The sequence below is a fragment of the Acanthopagrus latus genome, chromosome 21 (assembly GCF_904848185.1).
Source record: "Acanthopagrus latus isolate v.2019 chromosome 21, fAcaLat1.1, whole genome shotgun sequence".
Classification (NCBI taxonomy): Eukaryota; Metazoa; Chordata; class Actinopteri; order Spariformes; family Sparidae; genus Acanthopagrus; species Acanthopagrus latus.
Genome location: NC_051059.1, coordinates 24167725 through 24187497, shown reverse-complemented (window position 1 = coordinate 24187497; position 19773 = coordinate 24167725). Strand labels below are relative to the sequence as shown.

At 43.5% G+C, this 19773-nt stretch overlaps 1 protein-coding gene and 1 long non-coding RNA gene across 6 annotated transcripts in view; one reads left to right on the top strand and one right to left on the bottom strand.

Annotated features, from left to right (window-relative positions):
- Positions 1–16436, top strand: part of LOC119011827 (neuropilin-1a-like) — a 93157-nt gene extending 76721 nt beyond the window's left edge. The window contains exons 11-18 of one of the 5 annotated variants that reach the window (XM_037085239.1): positions 484–628; positions 5357–5539; positions 6067–6108; positions 9114–9251; positions 11151–11452; positions 11721–11817; positions 11914–11958; positions 12315–16436. In XM_037085239.1, coding sequence (XP_036941134.1) covers positions 484–628; positions 5357–5539; positions 6067–6108; positions 9114–9251; positions 11151–11452; positions 11721–11817; positions 11914–11958; positions 12315–12589 — 1227 coding nt within the window. In that variant the 3' untranslated portion in view covers positions 12590–16436. Of the gene's footprint in view, positions 1–483; positions 629–5356; positions 5540–6063; positions 6109–9113; positions 9252–11147; positions 11453–11720; positions 11818–11913; positions 11959–12314 lie in introns of all 5 variants that reach the window. The other 4 variants (XM_037085238.1, XM_037085236.1, XM_037085237.1 and 1 more) reach the window with 4 other exon arrangements.
- Positions 9650–11245, bottom strand: LOC119011830. Its single transcript, XR_005072283.1, has 3 exons — positions 11127–11245; positions 10730–10872; positions 9650–10612 (listed from the first exon to the last, which is right to left on the bottom strand). It is a non-coding gene; the product is annotated as an uncharacterized LOC119011830 (long non-coding RNA).
- Positions 16437–19773: the final 3337 nt, after the last annotated feature.

Below are 19773 nucleotides of genomic sequence, written 5' to 3'. Positions count from 1 at the left end.
AAGGCCGGCCTCTGGTTCTGATTTCCTGGCTTTGGCATTTTTTTTGGTTTTGTTTTGTTTTGTTTCCTCTTTTCATTTCATTCATTTTGTTTCAGCTTCTTCTTATCAAACTGACCGACGTTTGATCAGAAGCAGACTCCGCGTTCGGAAACAGAAGAGGTTATTGTTTGTTTTATTCTTGGTCAGCGCCGCCGACGGGATCTAGAGTTTGAACAAGAGCAAGAAGCAGCAGTCAGATTTGTGTGTGACTGGCTTCTTTATCATGATCCTGGGAGACAATTCTTGGAAAAACATAAATTCAAGGCCTCAGGATTCCTTGTGTTCAATAAAATATAACCAAACATTAACATTGTGGAGCTTAACTGGTCTGTAAACGCTGTTTTAATAGAATAAAATCAACACAAATGATTATTTGCAGCGCCTGTCAGTGCTCGTCTTTAGTTCCCTAAAGCCCTGACATGTTTAATCTGTTTCCTGCCGCAGATATTCCAGGGTAATCAGAACCACGACACCCCCGAGCTGAGGCCCGTGGGTCCCCTCCTGACCCGCTTCGTCAGGATCTACCCGGAGAGAGCCACCACCGAGGGTCTGGGCCTCCGACTGGAGCTGCTGGGCTGCGAGCTGGACGGTGAGCGCCCGGCTGAAAAGATGCCATTTCTTCGTATTCACATTATCTGCTTCAACTCATCTAATTTAATAATCATACGTAATGAAATGAAGAGCAGGGCGATGTGAACACGCAGGCCTACTTTATAATAATCTTAGACATTTATTCGTTGCCAACATCGCACAATAACAAGAAGAGCAAGTATGGAGTGTCGTCCCCGAGGCAGTTTGTCTCATCGCGTTACGTTTTAATATCACAGTCTTACACGGAGGCTGATATTAAAGCAGATCGCTCCTGTGGTTTCTGGCTTTCGGTCGAGTTGTTGTTGGTTTGAGAGAAGCGCTCAGGTAACAGATACACAGTCGATCCGTCAGAGTCGAGGTCAGCTTCAGCATCTAAACTCTATTTAGAGAAGCTCAGAATTCATTTAAAGTAACAACAGGCAGCTGTTATTCTTTGATTTAGTCGATCTGCTTATTATTATTCTGTAACCTTTTACGTTTACATCATGATGATGCAACAAAGCAACAAAGTGTAACTTCCTGGAGACAGGCAGAGTACTGAGGCTCGTCTCCAGGTCGTCAAACACACGCTGGTTTTGGCGTCCGACCAGATCTTCCGACCCAAAAACGTCCAGGAATGAGACTCAACACTCAGCATCAGTCTCTCTCCTGCAGGTCACATGTTTGTGTCACCTTTAATCTTTCATGCGTAGCCGTGAAGAGGGAATGATTTCATGCACGTCACAGTCACGTGATCCATTTTTGCTCGTTTTGCTCGTCCCGCTGTGAAAATGGTGGAACGATTCCTGTTATAAAATCTTTCCCAGCAAGGCGTCTGTGACGAGCATCTAAACGCCACGGCTCGCATTTTCAATGTGAGCTCACGTACACTGAAAGCATTAAAGCACATCATCATTATCATCATCATCATCATCATCAAAGCACATTCAGAAAGAAGACGAGTGAATCGTCTCACCTGTCGCTGCATCAGCGGCGGCCAACATGAGAGCTTCAGACATTTTTTCTACCTTTCAGCGTCGACGGCACAATTTGAGGAAGAACACTCAAAAACATTTAGTGCAGGAGGAAGAGAAGGAAGAGAAGTGTTCAACATGCAAACAGCGCTGGAAGAAGCGTTGGCATTAATGTGTTCTTGGCCGGTTGGTCATTAACGAGTGAACTGCTGAACACTCCAGGCCGCTTATCTGCACTCTAATGAGAGAGCGAGAAAGGCTGACGGAAGCCACAGCAGGCTGCTATCTCTGCTGCTGCAGTGGTCAGAGCTGGATGGTGTGTGTGTGTGTGTGTGTGTGTGTGTGTGTGTGTTTAAGAGAGAGAGAGAGAGAGAGAGAGAGAGAGGACTCGACCTCCCTCAGCAGGTGAGAGAGGAGCAGATGAAGGGAGGAGGGAGGAGGGAGGCCCTCTGGAGTATCTGGTTGCCCTGTAGGGAGAACGATAAGGATCAGCCAGAGCAGGAGAGATTGCAGAGTAGACGATGAGAGGTGTGTGTGTGTGTGTGTGTGTGTGTGTGTGAGAGAGTAGAAGTAGAGCAGAGGATGGAGCAGGAGAGACGAGGTGATGAGAAAGATGAGGGGAGTCGCGGCGTCCGGAGATAAACTTTGACTTTGCGAGCAGGGAGACTCTCAGGAGGAGTCTCGGGCCTCGTTAATTAACTCCTCAGAAGTTTAAGGTTGTGCGCGTCGTTATCTGTACTGTAAAGTTTATATGACAGTTGAAAGGTGAAAAGCAGTGCGGAGAAACCAAACTGTAAACGGACACAACCCTCCAAAAAAAGGGTTCTAGTGCGAGGAAAATAAAACGAGATTACAATCATTTTGTAAACATCCAGCCGCTGTTTTCAATGAAGTACATGTCAATATATAAAGGTTGGTAAAGTGTCATGTTCGCTTATATTTATGTTTTGCACAGCGTCCCAACTTTGTTTTTTTGGAAGCTGGTTGTTCTGCACAGCTGCAGGCACGGATGTAATTGCTGCAAACGTTAAATATATATATATATATATATATATATATATATATATATATATATATATATGAATATAACCCTGCTGCTCCTCCAAAAGTCCAATTAAAGTAAACCAGTTCATATGCAAAACACCGGCGCTCCGTTACCCGAAAGGAGAAACTTGAAACATGGTCTTTAAACACTCCCTATGTAATTAAACAGACCGAAAAATAAAAAAAAACGTATGAAAGAGATGCCGCGGTGTTCAGAGGTCGCTCCAGAGACTTCATTTACAAAAACATTTAATAATAATCACAGAGGATCTGAGAGTCGAGGTGAAGTGAGGGACAAGAACTGCTTTTTAGTGTCTGGTTAGACCTTAAAAATAAAGCGTATAGTGACGTGTTAATGCTGCGTTCACGTGCTCCCTGTGTTGTTTTTACTTCAGCAACATGCTGACAGCTGTTTTCAGTATTTGAATGATGAGGAAGAGCAAAGAAATTAACACAATGACTAGACAATACATGACTTTGGTAAAAGTTTCTTAGACCATCAACTTTTTTTGTGCCAGTCTGCACCAAAATGTTCAGAGATTGTCCGATGTGACGGGGCACATGAAGGCCCGGTAAGGCTTCTGGACTGTTATTAACGCTGTCAAACAGTCGTGGTTTGGTTAGGTTCAGGAAAACATCCTGTTTTGTTGTGCAACATAACCTAAAATCAGATGGATGTTGACACTTGGTCACACATGGGACACGAAGCCCAGTCTCTTACGGGGAAATCCTCCGTATGAACCACCCGACCGCCCCCCAACTTCGACTTTTCTTGCTCTTTATACCAATGCATGAAAGAGCCGCTCCAAAACAGAGATTGAAGTAATAGATAGATGTACGTATACTCATGTCAAATTATCCAGATCGTATCTCTCTTGTTGCTCAGTGATGCTGTTTATCTCTTCATTAACGCGCGTAACGACAAAGCTTCGTCCTCAAGTGCTCTCAGCAGCCGAACAAGCTGATGTCACGTCGCTGAGTGATGCAAACGAGCCGCAGTTGATATTAAAAGCTCTTCTGATGCGTCGATCACTCGACGGAGCCGTTCGCTGGGATTCTCCTCCTCAAAGAAACTGTTTTTTCTGTGGCATCTCTTCCTGTTTTCCACCAAAACATCAAGCGAACGCCGAACTGAATCTCGAGGAAACACAAGAGAAACTAACAAGCTCACAATACGGCTGCAGATCGGCTTCAGCAGTTTAATCAGGGTGTTTTTTTGGGGTTTTTTTGGTGCTTGGAGCTTTGAGTTAAATCATCCAGTTACATGCGCGCTGCTGTGAGAGAGCGAACCTCCATCCCACTCAGAAAAAAAACGCTGCAGACACGTTTCCTTACAAAGTTTAATTACATGCACGCCATCTGTGATTTTTTTTTTTTTTTTTTTAACATAGCCTACATATGCTAATTCAAGTTCAATTTGCTTCATTTCCATAAAAACACATCGCCCAGACACGGGCTGTACGGTGGAATTTAACAAGATACAAGAGTTTTCTGTCGTTATCACTTTGGGCCTCGATGGGAAACGAGAGTGTCGGCTCTTGAATCTTCTGACAGCGAGAGTGTCTGGCGTTCAAGCTAATATCTCATGCATAAATAATACAAAGCCAAAAGGTCTTGTTAGGCTTCAGATGCTTTTACAAAGCTCGACTGTGACTTTGTTTTTGTGGCGATGCGTGGATCCCTCCTCTCTCTCTGTGATTTCAGCGCTACTTTGATGCAGTATCTCACCTTTTCTGCCAATTTGGTGCCACTTGTTTCCCCTTTTTAGGCTGCTGGAACTTACTGTCCTGTCTGCATTTCTAGCAAGTCTTCGTAGCTGTGGAGATCAGGTTAACTCTTGATAACGTATTAAAAAAGCGACAGCTGTGGTGGAGACATTTCTCCTCGCAACACTTTGCCCGTTTAACACCTGTCGTCACATTAACAGATACCAGCTCAGCTGTTATTTTTAGATATAATCAGGAAATGAAAAGTTCCTTTCGCTTGTTCCGGTTTGCACCTTCATCGCGGTTTAGAAGCTGTGAATGTCAGATTTATTAGACAACACGTAAGACGACAAACACACTGAGAGATCTCATGGAAAATGTTGTCAAAGCAGCTCAGCTCCTTTTTCTTCTGTCTGGAAAAGTTTCCTTGAGTTTCTTATCTCTTCCTTCACAGTCGATGACATTTACGGCAGCTCACTCTTCCCATTTAGTTCCCAAACCGTCCCTGTGTTCCCTCAGCAGGGACTTTTTGAGGAGGGTGCTTACTAATCTTAGATCTTGATGTCATTAATGGAAAGGGAAGTAAAGTTCCTGACCTTCAAAAAGTTTCTGAGCTTCCTGGAAAAAGTTCTTACAGTGGAAACGACCATCAGTTAACAACCAGACGATAGACGTTTGACAACATTGTGCAAGAAATCTTATGAAACGCTCTTATATCCATCTTTCCATTTAAAATGTACGCCGAATTCTCAACAAGGTTCAAATAGTTCAGAATTTGTCGAGACAGCATTTCACAAAGTTTATAATGTCTCTCCTGATGTAACTACTCTTAAAATGTACCGATTTTTAAAGGGAGTCTGGGGACTTTTTTACATGGCCATCGAAGAAGTAGTTCAAACAGCCGCTAAACGTCTTTCTTAACTGATATTTCTTTACAGTCAACTGAAGAACAGTGCAAGAAAATGTGCAAATAGAAAATCTCTTTTTGTCTTGACACTGTCTTCTATCCGTCTCTCCATGCAGACATTACAACTACAGCACCTCCCACCACGCCCATCGCCTCCACGCTTCCCATGACCACATTCGGAGCGACCACCACGGCGCCGATTACCGTCCCCGGCTCGACGCCGACTTCGGACTGCGAGGAAGGTCAACAGGACTGCGGTGGCGAGACCGACACCCCCGATGACTACGACGTAGCTACAGGTAAACCTCCGAAACTCCAGAACAAAGAGTTTCTTTCTGATTTATTTACGCAGCTCTCTCTGAAACTAAGTTTTAAACTAAAAAGTAGAATAATTTCAGCGAGTCTGCTTGTAGAGTTGTGATATTAGATGAAGCGCTCTTTGCTTGTTCTTCTCTCTCATCCTGCGGCACTCGTCGTCTCTTTCATGTGTAAAATGATGGTTCTTCTTTAGTTTGAGGGGAAGGAACAGAAACCGTTATTGGACTGGGAACATGAAAAATTCTCCCTCATCTTCCTCTTTCTCCAGTTTACTGAAATGTGTTCAGAATTCTCCTTTTACTTTCACACATAATCAAAAAACCCTCAGCTCAATTTTTCTGTGAGAAGTCGGACCGAGAAAGTGAAAGTGAATTTGTATTGTCTGCTGAGTTTCAAAGCTTCGAGCTGATTTCTCGTGGCGTGTTGAGAACGTGTCGGCATCTGTGTGGGTGAGAGCGAACCTCCCGACCTTTGACCCCTCTCTGACTGTCCCATCTGTCTCTAGCAGGAGGCACCACAGCGGTCGACCCCATCATGGACTTAATGCCAGGTGAGGCCGCAATCTGCTTCCCTGTTTACTCTTCTCATCTTTCATTCATCCGCCTCTCCTCCTCTGATCTCCTCACCTTTCTGTTTTCCTTGTTTCATTTTTCTTTTATGCCGTTCTCTCTCTCGACGTGCCGCCCGTGTCTCACTTCCCTCACCTCTCTCCTCTGAACTTCAAAGTCGAGTTGAAGCTTTACAAGCGGATGTACAAATAAATGTGCCGCTCCAGGGTTGCCAGATCAGTGCATTAATTCAGCCAGCGGTCCCATCATTCACGTCTCCGACAGCACCGGCCGCAGTCACAGAGAACAATGAAAGCGACTTTCATGGGAGTAAATGGCTTTTTTTTTTTTTTTTATCTTCGCCCCAGTTCACAAATGAGACTTTAGCGCAGCCCTGACACGACTGGACTGCAGAGAGAAACGTTGATAGATCTGTTCTGAAATGCATCTGCATTTTTTTATTTTGTGATTTTCCCATCAACCATCGTGCTCGTGGACCCAAACCGAATCGCACGGAGAGGACGGAAAAGTCGAAAGAGGGATGAAGAGAAACCAAACAGGCCTGACGTTACGAAACAAATCTCTCCTTCGCGCCGTTAAAGCAGTGAAACTATATCAAATGACAAAGGGTTATTTTATTTACCTCGTGCTCTACATGGCGATGTCTTGGAACAAATTGTGTCTGCGTTGTTTTATGACGCTCACGACTGAACTGAAGCAGTATCGAACAAGCTTTTCTCACTTTTCTTTTTATGTGACCCCTAAAAGCAAATCTCTTCTCAGGCCTCGGTCGTGAGCCGTCCAACTAAAGAAGTTTTCTTCTCTCTTAGACTGCTTCATTTTAGATATTTTTTCTTAAGGCCAAATGAAGTGAAGGGAATCAATAATTCATGAAGAAAAATTAGAGAAAAGACTTCTAACCACTGTGTTGTGGTGGTCAAGGAACAAGTTGGAAGCAGCTCGGAGCATTTTTCAATTTCAAACCCGATGTGAATTCAGAAACACTTTCTACGCAACATCAGTTAATCAGGCATGAATAACGCTTAACAACGACACTCATAAAAACACATCAACAACACATGTATCAACAGTCATAAAATATTATAGATGTGACCTGTGATGCATTGTAAGTTTAAGTGTCTTGTGGATACATATGAAATAAATCAAAGCAGCCGTCCTGACTCCTGAGTGATCCGATCACGAGTGGACAGCTTCACGCCCATCAGTCACCAGCCTGACTGTAATACACATCCATTACTATCTTTACATATAATGTTTGCCGAATTTACAAGAAGGTTTGAGTAGTTCAGAATTTGTTGTGGACAGAGTTTCACAACTTTATAAAGTTTCTCCTCACGCAAAAACTCACTAAATTAAGCGATTTCTAAAGGGAGTCTGGGGGAGTTTCTACACAGGTGTGAAGAAAGTAGCCTTAATTGGTCATATTCACTATATTTATTAAATTTGACCCTCAGTCAAATGTCGTCTTCTTCCAGCTGCTATATTAACACATATAATGACAACTTAGAAAACTACGTAGACTGTTTCCGACGGATGATTGTTGAGGTTTGCATAGCTGAGTGTCGTCATTCAGAACCCCATCTGTGAACCTCTCTTTTATATCAAGTTAAGAGCATCCGCAAGACACTCAAACTTATAACTCACTTTAAGACACGTCTTAAATATTTTATGGTGCATCAGAAAGCATGACGTGTTTTTATGAGCACAATAATGCACCGTGAGCTGCCCCCCTGCTTAGCGAGCCTGATAGGTGTTTTCACTTTGCTTTATTTTGCTTTATTTCTGCACGGGCATCTCAGATCTGGTGTCACAGTTCGTCATCATCATCATCATCATCGTCATCGTCCTTCATGAATACACCAAATTCAATTCATCTGCGAGTCAACTGCCAACTGCAGGAGAGAGAGGAGGGATAAATCAGCAGAAAGGTAGAAAAATAGGAGCAGTGGCAAAGAGAGAGTGGAGTGAATAGACAGAAAGGAGGAGGGTGAGACGAATGAAGAGGTGGGCAGAGCGAAGGTAAAAAGAGAGCGCCGGAGAGAGAGAGAGAGAGAATAAAGCCCTCTTGGGTCTCAATTAGCCGAGTGGAGGTATCGCGTGGAGACAGCTCCGGGTTGGAGGAGGGTTACCGGCTCCACAGTCATCTCTGCATCCTATTAGCCTCTCAGAAACAACATGTCCAGTGTTCAGAGATTCTCCTGCGTTCTGCTGGATGCTGCGGTTCAACCGCCACCGCCAGCCAGCCGACTGCTGGCACCGGCAGAACGCAGGCAGGGAAATGTTAGGGGCTTTTTTTTTCTGTTTGGGGTTTTTTGTTCAGGAGCCACATCCTGCAGCATGTTGGTGGCACCACGCCTTTTCTCTCCTCCCTCCGTTCCTCCCCTCTCTTTTTTTTTCTCTCTCTCTCTCCCTCTGTCCTGATGTCCTGATCCCAAACATATGTACGCGCTGGCGCTGTGTTTCTATCGGCGGTGACGTCTCAGTTCCTGTGTTTCCCGGAGTGAAAAAAGCAGCCCGCGGCGGCTCTTCACCACGTTTACAATTACAATCGTCTCTCTTGTCTCTCTCGGCCCAGTTCCATCTGCACAGGCTCTCTTGTTTGGTCGGTTTTCCACAAGCTATACAATTTACACTGAGTGTACAATACAGCAGGAACAGATTTCTAATATTGATGTTACAAGAGCTGCAGTTTTTTTTTATTTCCCCCCTTCAGGCTGTTCTCCTATTCTCCTCTTTAGCGGGTGAACACGTGCAGGATTGTAGTTTTATTAGCCTGTGAACAGAGAATCGGTCGCCTCGTAGCAGCTAATATGTTCAATAGCATTTGATTTACAGGAACTGATAAAGGGTTCAGGGTAGGAAGACTTAAGCCTCTGATCCTTATCCCGTCAAAGTTCAGCTCGTGTAACACAAGAGTGAAAGATCTCAACAGAAAAACCTCCTTTTATGATTAAACCCTCCATCTGCTGTTTCCTCTTCGCTGCAGCGTACGTCTGGTTCGCCTGCAACTTCGACTTCTCGTCTTTCTGCGGCTGGACCGGAGAGTCCAGGACGGACGCCGAGTGGCTCATCCAGACCAACGGGGCTCCCTCGGTCCACAGAGGCCCGACCCTCGACCACACAGGTAGGATCCTTGTGTTCACCTTTGTGCTGGAGCCAGCTGGCAGTGGGAGCGCCCTCTGCGGCTCCTCGTGTTACCACGCAGCTGGCGAGAGTATTTTAGCCAGAGGATGGAATATTTTTAAATACTGTACGCTTTAAATAACGCACAGTTACAGTGTGCGCTGCTGGGAATTCACAACAGTGCCTCTTCTTTAAAAAAAGAAAAAAAAAGAAATGAGGAAAAGATGCCTACGATGGGAGAAGAAACTCCCGTCGGACGCACAGGCCTTGTTCTGAAGGACAAAGAGTTAGCGAACGGGGAAAAACTATGACAAAGTTGTGGTGTTGTGTTCAGCACAGTCAGGGGAACGACGGAGGCACACAGTTCGATAGTGTTTATATATTCATGGGAATCTCTCAAGGCAAGTAACATTCATTCTGACGGGGATAGAGTTTGAATTAAGCTAAATAAAGCCAGATTTGTCTTGACATGACGGCGTTTTGCAGGAAAAACTGAGGCGAGATTAAAATCAAGGACATCCTGCGATAATAATTAAACATCCTTCAAAATAATTGTGTTTTCACAGGAAGTTTGCCTGAACTTTGAAATCAGAGTTCTGGATTAATCGTTGTCAAACCTGATTCAAAAGATAGAAGCATCACTGCCCTCATACTTCCATGTGTCCTTCACGTTGACGTGGATGTTGAGCAGTACGGCCACTAGATGGCGCCGCTCAGAGATAAATCGATCTCACACAGACCTGCAGTTTTCCTTTTGTGGCCGTCCAACTCATATTTAATCCCATCCAATCTCCTCCCAGCTGGTCTTTACTGGCTGATTGTCTCTGAGCCCGGGCGAAGTAACATCATACAGATGTTTAAAACTTCTGACCAACTCACATAAACTCTCCTCATAACTGCTCCGCCATTTTTATAACTTCTTCCTCTTATCATCGTTTGAATTATTGGCCACACTGCTAATCTGCCTCCTGCAACTACTCTGTATGGATAAGCTTTCAGAAAACATGCAAAAATAAGGACACAAGGCTTCATCTTTATCTGTATTTGTGTCTAACGTTGTGCAAAAACGCCATAATAATCAGAATAATAGTACAGTTAGGATAAAAACATCCCTCCCTAATCTGAGACTGATCTGATCCAGCCTGACAGGAGGTGTGCTGTAAACCTTTGATAATCCAGTTCAAACAGGTAAATGTCAGCGCCCAATAAATCTGATCTGTGTCTCTCAGACTGGAATATATCCAGTCTGCTCGCCTCGTATTTGGTCACGTTGTTGCTTCCTGCAGGGACACAATCAGGAAGGTTGCGAAACAGAACCGGCCCGTAGGCGATCTCAGAGGATTTAAGGAAACATCAGCTGCACTGCAACGAAGAAAAAAGCATAGAAACAGACCTGTATCCAAACCTGACTGTGAATATGTAATATATATATATATATATATAAAGTCTCAGCACTGAATTGAACAGAACAGAACCTACAGACGCTTCAAGCCTCCTTTTGAAAAAAAATGACTGGACGGCCTTGGAAAAACTTCTTAAAAAGCGTCTAGCTCTCAGATTTATCAGTGCGCCGTTGCTCTCTGGCCTTCTCCTCCATTCAAACCTCCCGTGATGGATGTTTTCTGTGGAGACAGCAGCAGCCCTCTGAAATGAATGGTTTCACCTTGATTTCTTGACGTAACCAGATCACAAGTATGAAAAAAATGAGCCCGTCGTGATGTCGAGTCGTATCTTCTGCTGGTCCTTGTCTGAAGTCTGTGGGAGTCAGAGAAGCTCTAAACAGCATCACTGACTGTGTTTTTAATAATCTTTAAGGTCTTAAATTATGTGCAGTGTTGTGTTTCAAGGCTGTCAGGAGCCCCTCGGTGAGTCTTACCTTGTCCTCTGCCGCCCCCTGCAGGAGGACCCGGGAACTTCATCTACATGCAGCTGAGCGACGACGACACGCCGAGTAAAACCGGCGAGGACGATGGCGACGAGGAGCAGGTGGCGACGCTGGTCAGCCCGCTCATCACCACGCCGGACGCCGACCTGTGCATGTCCTTCTGGTACCACATGTTCGGGGAGCACGCCGGGGCGCTCCACATCAAGCAGAGGAAGGAGGCGGAGGCGGGACAGATCCTGTGGACCGTCAGCGGACACCAGGGCAGCCGGTGGAGGGAGGGACGGGTCCTGCTGCCACACTCGAGTGTCTCATATCAGGTAACAGAGTCCTGCAGATGTCTTTTAATCATGTGGACACTTTTCTTTAAACTGTGACGTAAGAGGCTAGACTTTTGTTTGTGATTCAAGAGTCATTAATTAATTTTTTAGTCATTTTATAGGATAAAAATGACACTTAAAGGTGTTAATTTAGCTTTTACACAAGAGACACCAGAGTTTATTGTTATTTTTAGGACTTTTTCACTTTGTGTTTATGTTGAATTATATTGAATGAGCGTGCTGACTGACCTCGTGTCGTGACTCGTAGGTGGTCGTGGAGGGCGTCGCCGACAGACGCAGCGCGGGTCACATAGCTGTGGACAACATCCAGATCATGGATGGACTCCGTGCCGAGGACTGTAAGGGTGAGTATCGAATTGTTATCGCTCACTTACTACCCCAGATTTTTACTTACTAGTCCTGAGTTCAATCTAACGGAGGCTGTTTGTTTTCTCCTCCAGATCCAGAAGCTCCTACGTCTCCTCCAACCGAGATCATCATCCTACGTGAGTACAAACCCGACTCAGTGACGTTCCTGTGATTGTTATTAGCCAGTTTGGAGCTCTGTGAGGACCGTCTGTGTTGAAGCCTGTTCTTTGGTGGTGCGTTCACAGACGATCTGATATCCAAGATTTAAGAGGCTGAATCCAAAAACATTCACAAGTTAAAATGTGGGGAAAAAATCAAACCCAGACGACAAACTAGTAAAAGACAGGGTTGTTGTGAGAGGAAATAAGTTTGGTCATTTCTGGGAGAAGCTGCTTTTTGTGCTTTATGATCCAGAACATGTAAAACCACCAGTCTGCTCCTGTGAGCCTGTAATCACATCATGTCATCTCGTCTCTCTCTCTCTCTCTCGCAGCGATGGACTCCCTCTCGCAGGACAACAGCGAGCTCGGCGGCCCCGGCAACATGCTGAAGACCCTGGACCCCATCCTCATCACCATCATCGCCATGTCCGCGCTGGGCGTCTTCCTGGGCGCCATCTGCGGCGTGGTCCTGTACTGTGCCTGCTCGCAGGGCAGCATGACGGACAGGAACTTATCCGCCCTGGAGAACTATAACTTTGAGCTGGTGGACGGCGTGAAGCTAAAGAAGGACAAGATGAACGGACAGACTAACTACTCAGAGGCGTGAGGGGGAACGAGCAGACGGGGCCGCGAACGCTCCGCAAAAGGGACACGTGATTGCAGCCAATCAAGCGGGAGGAACACAGGGCTGAGGCCACCAATGGGACGGCAGGGTGGGCTGAAAGTGAGCCAATGTAATTTTTTTTCTCAGGAGCGGCAGTGGAAGGGACTGACCTGCAGGGGGCACTGTGTATAAAGAATCTGTACAGCAAAAAAAAAAAAAAAGAAGAAGAAGAAAACTAAGGATTCTATTTGTTTTTCGGCGTGCTTTGTTGATTTCACGTAATCACATGCTGGTGTTGAGACCAATTCAGATGAAAGTATTGTTTGTGTACTTTTATGGAAAGATAAGATTTGATTTGATTTTTTTTTTTTGTTTTTATTGTGTGTTTGTTTTGTTTTCAGATGTCATATTTTCAAAGAGAGAGTGGAGTTTGTGAAAATCGCTATTCTGATATCTGGCTCTAAAGCTAGCCCATATGTCCCTGTGTATGCGTGTGTGTGTGTGTGTGTGTGTGTGTGTGTGTGTGTGAGAGAGAGAAAGTGTGCGTGTACATGTGTCACAATCATATACATCTGCATTTCAGGTGTGTATGTGTCTCGCCGTGTGGTTGTACACTCGTGTTTATCTCTATACATGAAGCATCTTTCTGTCAGTGTGTGTGTGTGTGTGTGTGTGTGTGTGTGTGTGTGTGTGAAGGCAGGTACCATGGTGACCTGTGTCTAGTTCCGACAGTGCCTTTTTTTTTTTCCTCCAGTTTTTCTGTTGCCTTGTTCTTTTTTCTCATCGGCTGGCGTTCCGTCCAGGGTTCCTACACAAACGTGCGGGAAAAAATCCTGAAACATTTACAGCGTACTTTTTTCCAGATTGTGGCTAAAAAAACTACACATTTGTGTTGTTGTAGTGTGCTGTCAGATGAACACGTGCGGTTGGTGTAGATCTGAAGATCTTCTTGCCTTGATGACAGTCGTTTTTTAAAAGGTTTTGGAAAAGAGAACAAGAGTTTCAGAATGGAAAAAGATGTGTAGGAGCCCTGAATGCCTCGTTTTCATGGCACATGACACATCCAACATATTGTACATAGGTTTTAATATATTTGAGCGCCCTTTTCTATAGAAAAAGACACACACCAGTGCCGCAGTATCCTTTCTGTGTCGAAATCAAACTCCACAGTTCAGACAATGTACAGAGTTTCATCAGATGGCGGCACCGAGCTGCTGTTGGTGTTTCTGGTTGCCATTTTGTCCGTTTCGTCGTCGTTTGCTTTTCTGTTTTCGTGCTCTGGGAACGTGAAAGGTTTTAACAACGATGGAAAATCGGCTTTTGAGAGCCTCATGGGATGTGATGGGTTTTTTTGTATAGGGTAACACGGACAAAACCTCAGCACCCGCTAACATGACGACGGCATGTCGAGGACGGATCGTCAGGATTTGGACGTTTTTATATCACTGCTGACATTTCTCTCACTGGTGCACAAAAAAAGACTGTGAAACCTTGAAACACAGAAGTGTGTCCAGCCCGTCCGTCAGAGAGACTTTGAGCGCTTCTCCCTCGTGGAGGCTCTGAATGCTGACTGTCTTCACTGAAGAAGAAGCAGGTTTCAATGTTTGCCAAGACAATGCTGTACTCCGTGTCGGTGTTTATTTCCTGTGTTGACTATCAGCCGATCATACCGTCCAAAATCTTACTTCACATGTCCATTTCCGTTTGAGCTACAGCAGCCCGGACATAAAACACACACACACACACACACACACACACACACACACACACACACACAGTTCAGACTCAATCTCATAACAAAGATGAGTTTACAAGCTAATCAGGGCAGAGACCCGACAGACCTGCCTCGCTATGTCACATGGCTCATTAATGTTATTGTAAAAGATGGAGGGGACAAGTTCATTTGTTCCGTTTGAGTGTGTCTGCTTTATGTTTTGTGTCTGTGGGACTCTGCAGCAGCTCAGTTGGCATTTTCTCCACTGTCATCATTACAGAAGCATCTTACTTCCTGTCACCTGCAGGGATCAGCGCCCTCTCTGAAGTCCATTGGTTCCTTATAAAAAAAAAAAAAAAATATTTGGGTATTTTTCAGTGCAGAGTTAGCTAAAAACTGAAAATGACGAGCCTTATAAATACTGTACTAATATTAACTGCTTTGTTGTGTTTAAGCTTTTGTAGCTCAGTGTGTTGTGATACTGGTCACTTGCTCATAGCGCTGTACAGTTCAGGAGGGAGGAGGATTTTAGTTTTGACGGTCTTGAAATTACAGACAGAGATTTAAAAGCCATTAAGCAGGTTTGGTACCGGTCGACCCGTCACGAGAACGAATGGTTGTGATTTACGTCTCTGCAAACTACGGATGTGTTGAAGCTTTACATTTCTTTATTCTATATTTTGCAACAACGCTCGTTCAATTAGGTTTGGGCACAGAATAACGCGCCTTATTATGGTGGCCCTGAAGGTCTAAACACAACAACAAGACAGAAAACACAAAAATATGATAGAAAAAACACAACATGACAGAAAAAAACATTTATTTTAATGACAGAAAACTGAAAACATTTCACAAAACACAACAAGTGTTTCCTGGAAATGTTGTTGCATTTTCTGTATTGGTCTTGTGTTTTGACCTCCTGGGCCACCATACTTAAATGTTGAAACACTCGCTTAAACCTCCTGAAATGAAGAAACATATTTGTGGTTTGCAGAAATGTTACATGTCAACATTTGTATTCTGGTGACTGCGCAGGACTGCCGTATATCCGCGGGCCCCCGTCGCAGTTCCTGTTGCGCTGCGGCGTGGAGGTTAAATCCGCCCCTTTTTTAAATGTAGCATCGTGTGACATCGTGTGAGCTCAGTGAGAATGTTCGTCAGTAGTCGAAACCGCGTCAGTTCTTTAATTTAACGCGAGATCCTCCTCTTCAGATCAGCTCAAATCAAGAGAGACCATCTTCAAATCAAATCGAGGTGCTCTGTTGAGATTATCAGCTCTTGTAAAATCACACAGCTTCAACTGTCTTCGTTTGTTTCTCTCAACAGCATGTGTTTACAAGGAAGGACAAGCAGAGAGGATTATGGGTATCGACAATGTAATTTCAGTCTTGACAGAATGTGTTTTTAATGTTTTTTTCAGCCAGATGTCCATAAATCTCCGTCCCGCCCCACCCCCCTGCCCTTTTTTTTCAGACAAGAAAGGATGCTGCGGCACTCGATGTGAAAACAAATGTTGCACTGATATATTTAAAAAAAAAAAAATCTGTGTTTATGATGTTGATTTATGAAAAGAGAGAGAGAGCGAAGGAAGGAGAGGACAGTGTTAACCGTGGCTTCTTTTTTTTTAACGCGCTTTCGGACGACAATGTTTTAATTCTGAAAAGTACAAATTTACAGAGATGTTTTTCATTCTGGAAAAAGCTTATATGCGTCTCTTTCGAAGCGTAACAGTTTTATTTACTTGGTATAATATCACCTTGTGTTTTTTGTCACTAATGTGCGTGCCATTCGTTTTTGTTATTTGTTTTTTGTTTTTGTTTTTTCTTTGTATGACAAGAAAAAAAAATGTTTTATTTTCAATACTGCTTCTGTAATTTCTTTTTTTTTTTTCCTGTCTCAGATCCAGAAAAAAAAAAAATCTAGGAAGGACATAAGGAAGTAAAAAAAAAAAAAAAAAGAAAGAAATGGAAAAGCAGTGAGGCCTTAAGTGACTAAAAGTATTGTTTGTACTTTGACTTTCTGGTCAGCACCCAGACTCATCCGTCTCTGTTGTCTCAGACTCTGATCATTGACTATTACATTCCAAAGAATTGGATCAAATAAATGTTTTAAGTAAAAAAAAAAAGAAAAAAAAAAGCTGCTGTGCTGTTTCTGTTCTGTCTAACAGGGAGAATGTCCTGTTTTTAAAGGGTCAGTACACTCAAATTACAAACCATCTACTGTCATCTGCTCTCAACAAAAATATAAACACGAGGCGATTTTTCACGAGGGCAAAAACTTCTTCTGTGGACAAAACAAAAGTTTAAGCAGATATTCTTAAAAACCCATGTTAGCAAAGATGATCCTTTCACCTCAGAGGCGCGGCGTTTCAACATGATTAGAGCTCAGGTGTGCTTTGGACTCGCCACAATAAAAGGCCGCTCTGAAAGGTGCAGTTTTATCACACAGGGAGTGTTCTGCTGGAACATCTGTCAGAGCTGTTGCCAGTGAACTGAATATTTATGTCACTACCATAAGTCGTCTCTGAAGTGGCTTCTGAGAATTCGGCTGCACGTTCAGACTGGCTTCACACCAGGTGATAACCACAGCAGCCCAGGACCGCCATGTTCAGTTTGAGACCTGAGACCGGCCACCAGGACAAGTGATTCAACAACTGGTTGACCAGAGAACTGTCAGAAAGCCTCTGAGGGAAATTCACAACTCAGGCTCCTTCGTCGTCTTTGGTCCTTGGCTGGTTCTCATGAGGCTTTAGTGTGTGTTCAGGCACATTGTACAGCCAGTGATATTCACACATGACAGTCTACTGCCCCATTCATATATGCACAACACCAGGGCCATAAAACTGAACTAAGCTGATGATTTGCTTTTCCTGTTGAGACATTTTTTTTAAAAAGTCAGCATTAAAAAAAAAAAAAACATCCCTACAAACTTTGAAGTGAAACTTTCTTTTCATATTTTGCAGGGAGGGCTGGTTTCTCTGCTGTGCACTGCATTGTGGGTCAGCACACTCAAAAATCATCTGAATTCAGACTTGTACATTAACTTATCAGTGTGAACTACATACTCAGTCTGGTTAGAAGTATGAAGTGTGGCACCAAACATCACCCTGAAAGGCAGATTAACATTCACTCATGTAGCAGTGACTTCATTGTCTGCATGCCATATCATGCTTCAACCACACAGTGGCAGTACAGCCTCTGTTAACATTTATGCATGGCAGGATACGTGTGATAGACACAACTATGTGTTACATTTGTCATAAAAATGTCTGCCCGAGCTCAGTGAATGTGTTTTATGAGCGACATTAAATTCAGCTCCGCTCTGCTCTCATGTGAGCTTCGGTCATGTGGCTTCGGTTCAGATGAGGTTTCCTGCCAACACTGGTGCCTCTGCACCACCTTCACATGCCGTGCTGTCTCATTGTTGTGCTGCAAAGACTTTAAATGACTCTGAATGGCTGGACTATGCAACAGTCTCGAATCAGACATGTTTCTCAATCTGTGGAGGTTGTAGTGCATGAAGCAATATCTGAGGTAAGAGCAGCTCTTGAATCTATCAATAATTTACCAGAACATAAGATAGGCGACACAAAGCAGTGCAAACACAGCACTATGACTAAACTGTAAAATGTGCATTAAATATAATGAACAACACCATGAGTCCTGTGCTGCTTCCTGCCTCCTGACGCTGCACACGGCCGCTCAACTGAGCACATCAGGGCTTTTTCCCTCAAGATTTCAGTTTTCAGACATAAAAACTAATTCCTCTTGCATCAAGTCTGGATTAACAACAGGCCACTATTGGCTGTGTGTCAGCTGGTTCGTGCTAATTCTATCAGTTACACATTTGCTTGGGAATTTGCACCACCAAAACACTCTGTCATCTGAAAAACATGATACTCAACAGGATTACACCAGTAACCAAGTACATTTATTCAAGTGCTCTATCTAAGTATAATTTTGTGGTACTTGAGTATTTCCATTTTCTGCTACTTTATTTGTCTACTCCTCTACAAGTCATAGGTAAATACAATACTGTATACTGCTCTGCATCTATTTGAACAATTTAGTTGCCAATTATTTGCACATTTAGTTTAATAATACAAAAGAAAAACAACAAAAAATGATGTTGTATTACAGATTAAGATGGGACTTGATTGATGCCTGAGGTGAAATATACAGGCCCAATAACGCATCAATATTTATAACTCAAAAATATAATACAAATAATTCTGATAGATACTTTTCCTTTCAATTAATACTTTCTTCTTCTTTCTCAAGTACAAGATCTGAGGACCTCTGATTTAAACAAACAGGCGGAAGCTAAGGGTCATTTTTTGTCCTTTTGCAGATAATCAGCTAGATTAGCATGAAGATTTGGACACACACACACTCAGTAAAGCTTGTGTGTCAAGACTGATGAGGAAACCTGAAAATGGCATTGGAAGCCAACAGGTGCAAAGCGGTGCACGGCCGGCTGTCTGTGTTACAGAAACAGATCACTCAGCAGATTACCTCAGGTATGTGACGGGATGCCTGTACTGTGACGTTCAAGTATGCAACGGACATGGTGACTTCACGTGTCTGAGGCCGGCTGGCAGCATCTTCATCAGCTGCTGCATATTCATCACACATCTCACAGTAATTATAGGAGCTGTATGTCGGAGGGGGGGTTATGTAGACGATCAGGTTTTAGTTCCTTTGCTGCTTCACTGAAAGAGGAAAGTGTCTTGTTTTGGGAGTCAACTAAATGTATTTATGTTGATGTTCTGCATCAGTGCTCTTAAATGGTTAGTTTCAGTGTCGCTTTATGCTTCCTCTTTAGATTTTTAACGTCTTAGCTTATCCACCTGTCCTTGTCAGATGTATTTTGCTATAACGTTTTATTGGGGTTGTTGTCTTAATGCAAGTAGGTGACTGGAAACTATTTTTAAACTGAAAGAAAAAGGTCAAAATGGATGTCAAATGACAAAGTGAGTTTTGTATCAGAGACTGCTCTCTGAGGTTGCACAGGAAGTGGAGGTGACGGGTTACTTCTCTGCAGCGCGGCTGAAAACACAGCAGGTAAACTTATGGCTTTTCACCCAGAATAGCTCATGCAAACAGAGAAGCATCCTGATACTTTACCCTTACTTTACATGTTCTGCTTTTCTCATCCATTATCAGCCAAATCTACCCAAAATATTAAAATAAAAGCACTGATGTTCTTGACATTATGGTGTCTGTCGATGTTTATATTGTGTTTGTACTATAATCAATGATTTAACATGTCAGCAGCATTTTGATGTTGCAGGTAGTTACAGGTACCTTGGAGGAAAAGTTTCTTAAAAAGATGAAAAATTTGGAATTTCAACTCCACACTCATGCTGATTGAAAGTCAGGCTTAAGGTTTCGTAGACAACTTCAGTGGTTTAGAGCTTCTAAACCACTGAAGTAGCTGGGGACTTGTTTTAAAATGGGAAATTCACCTGGAA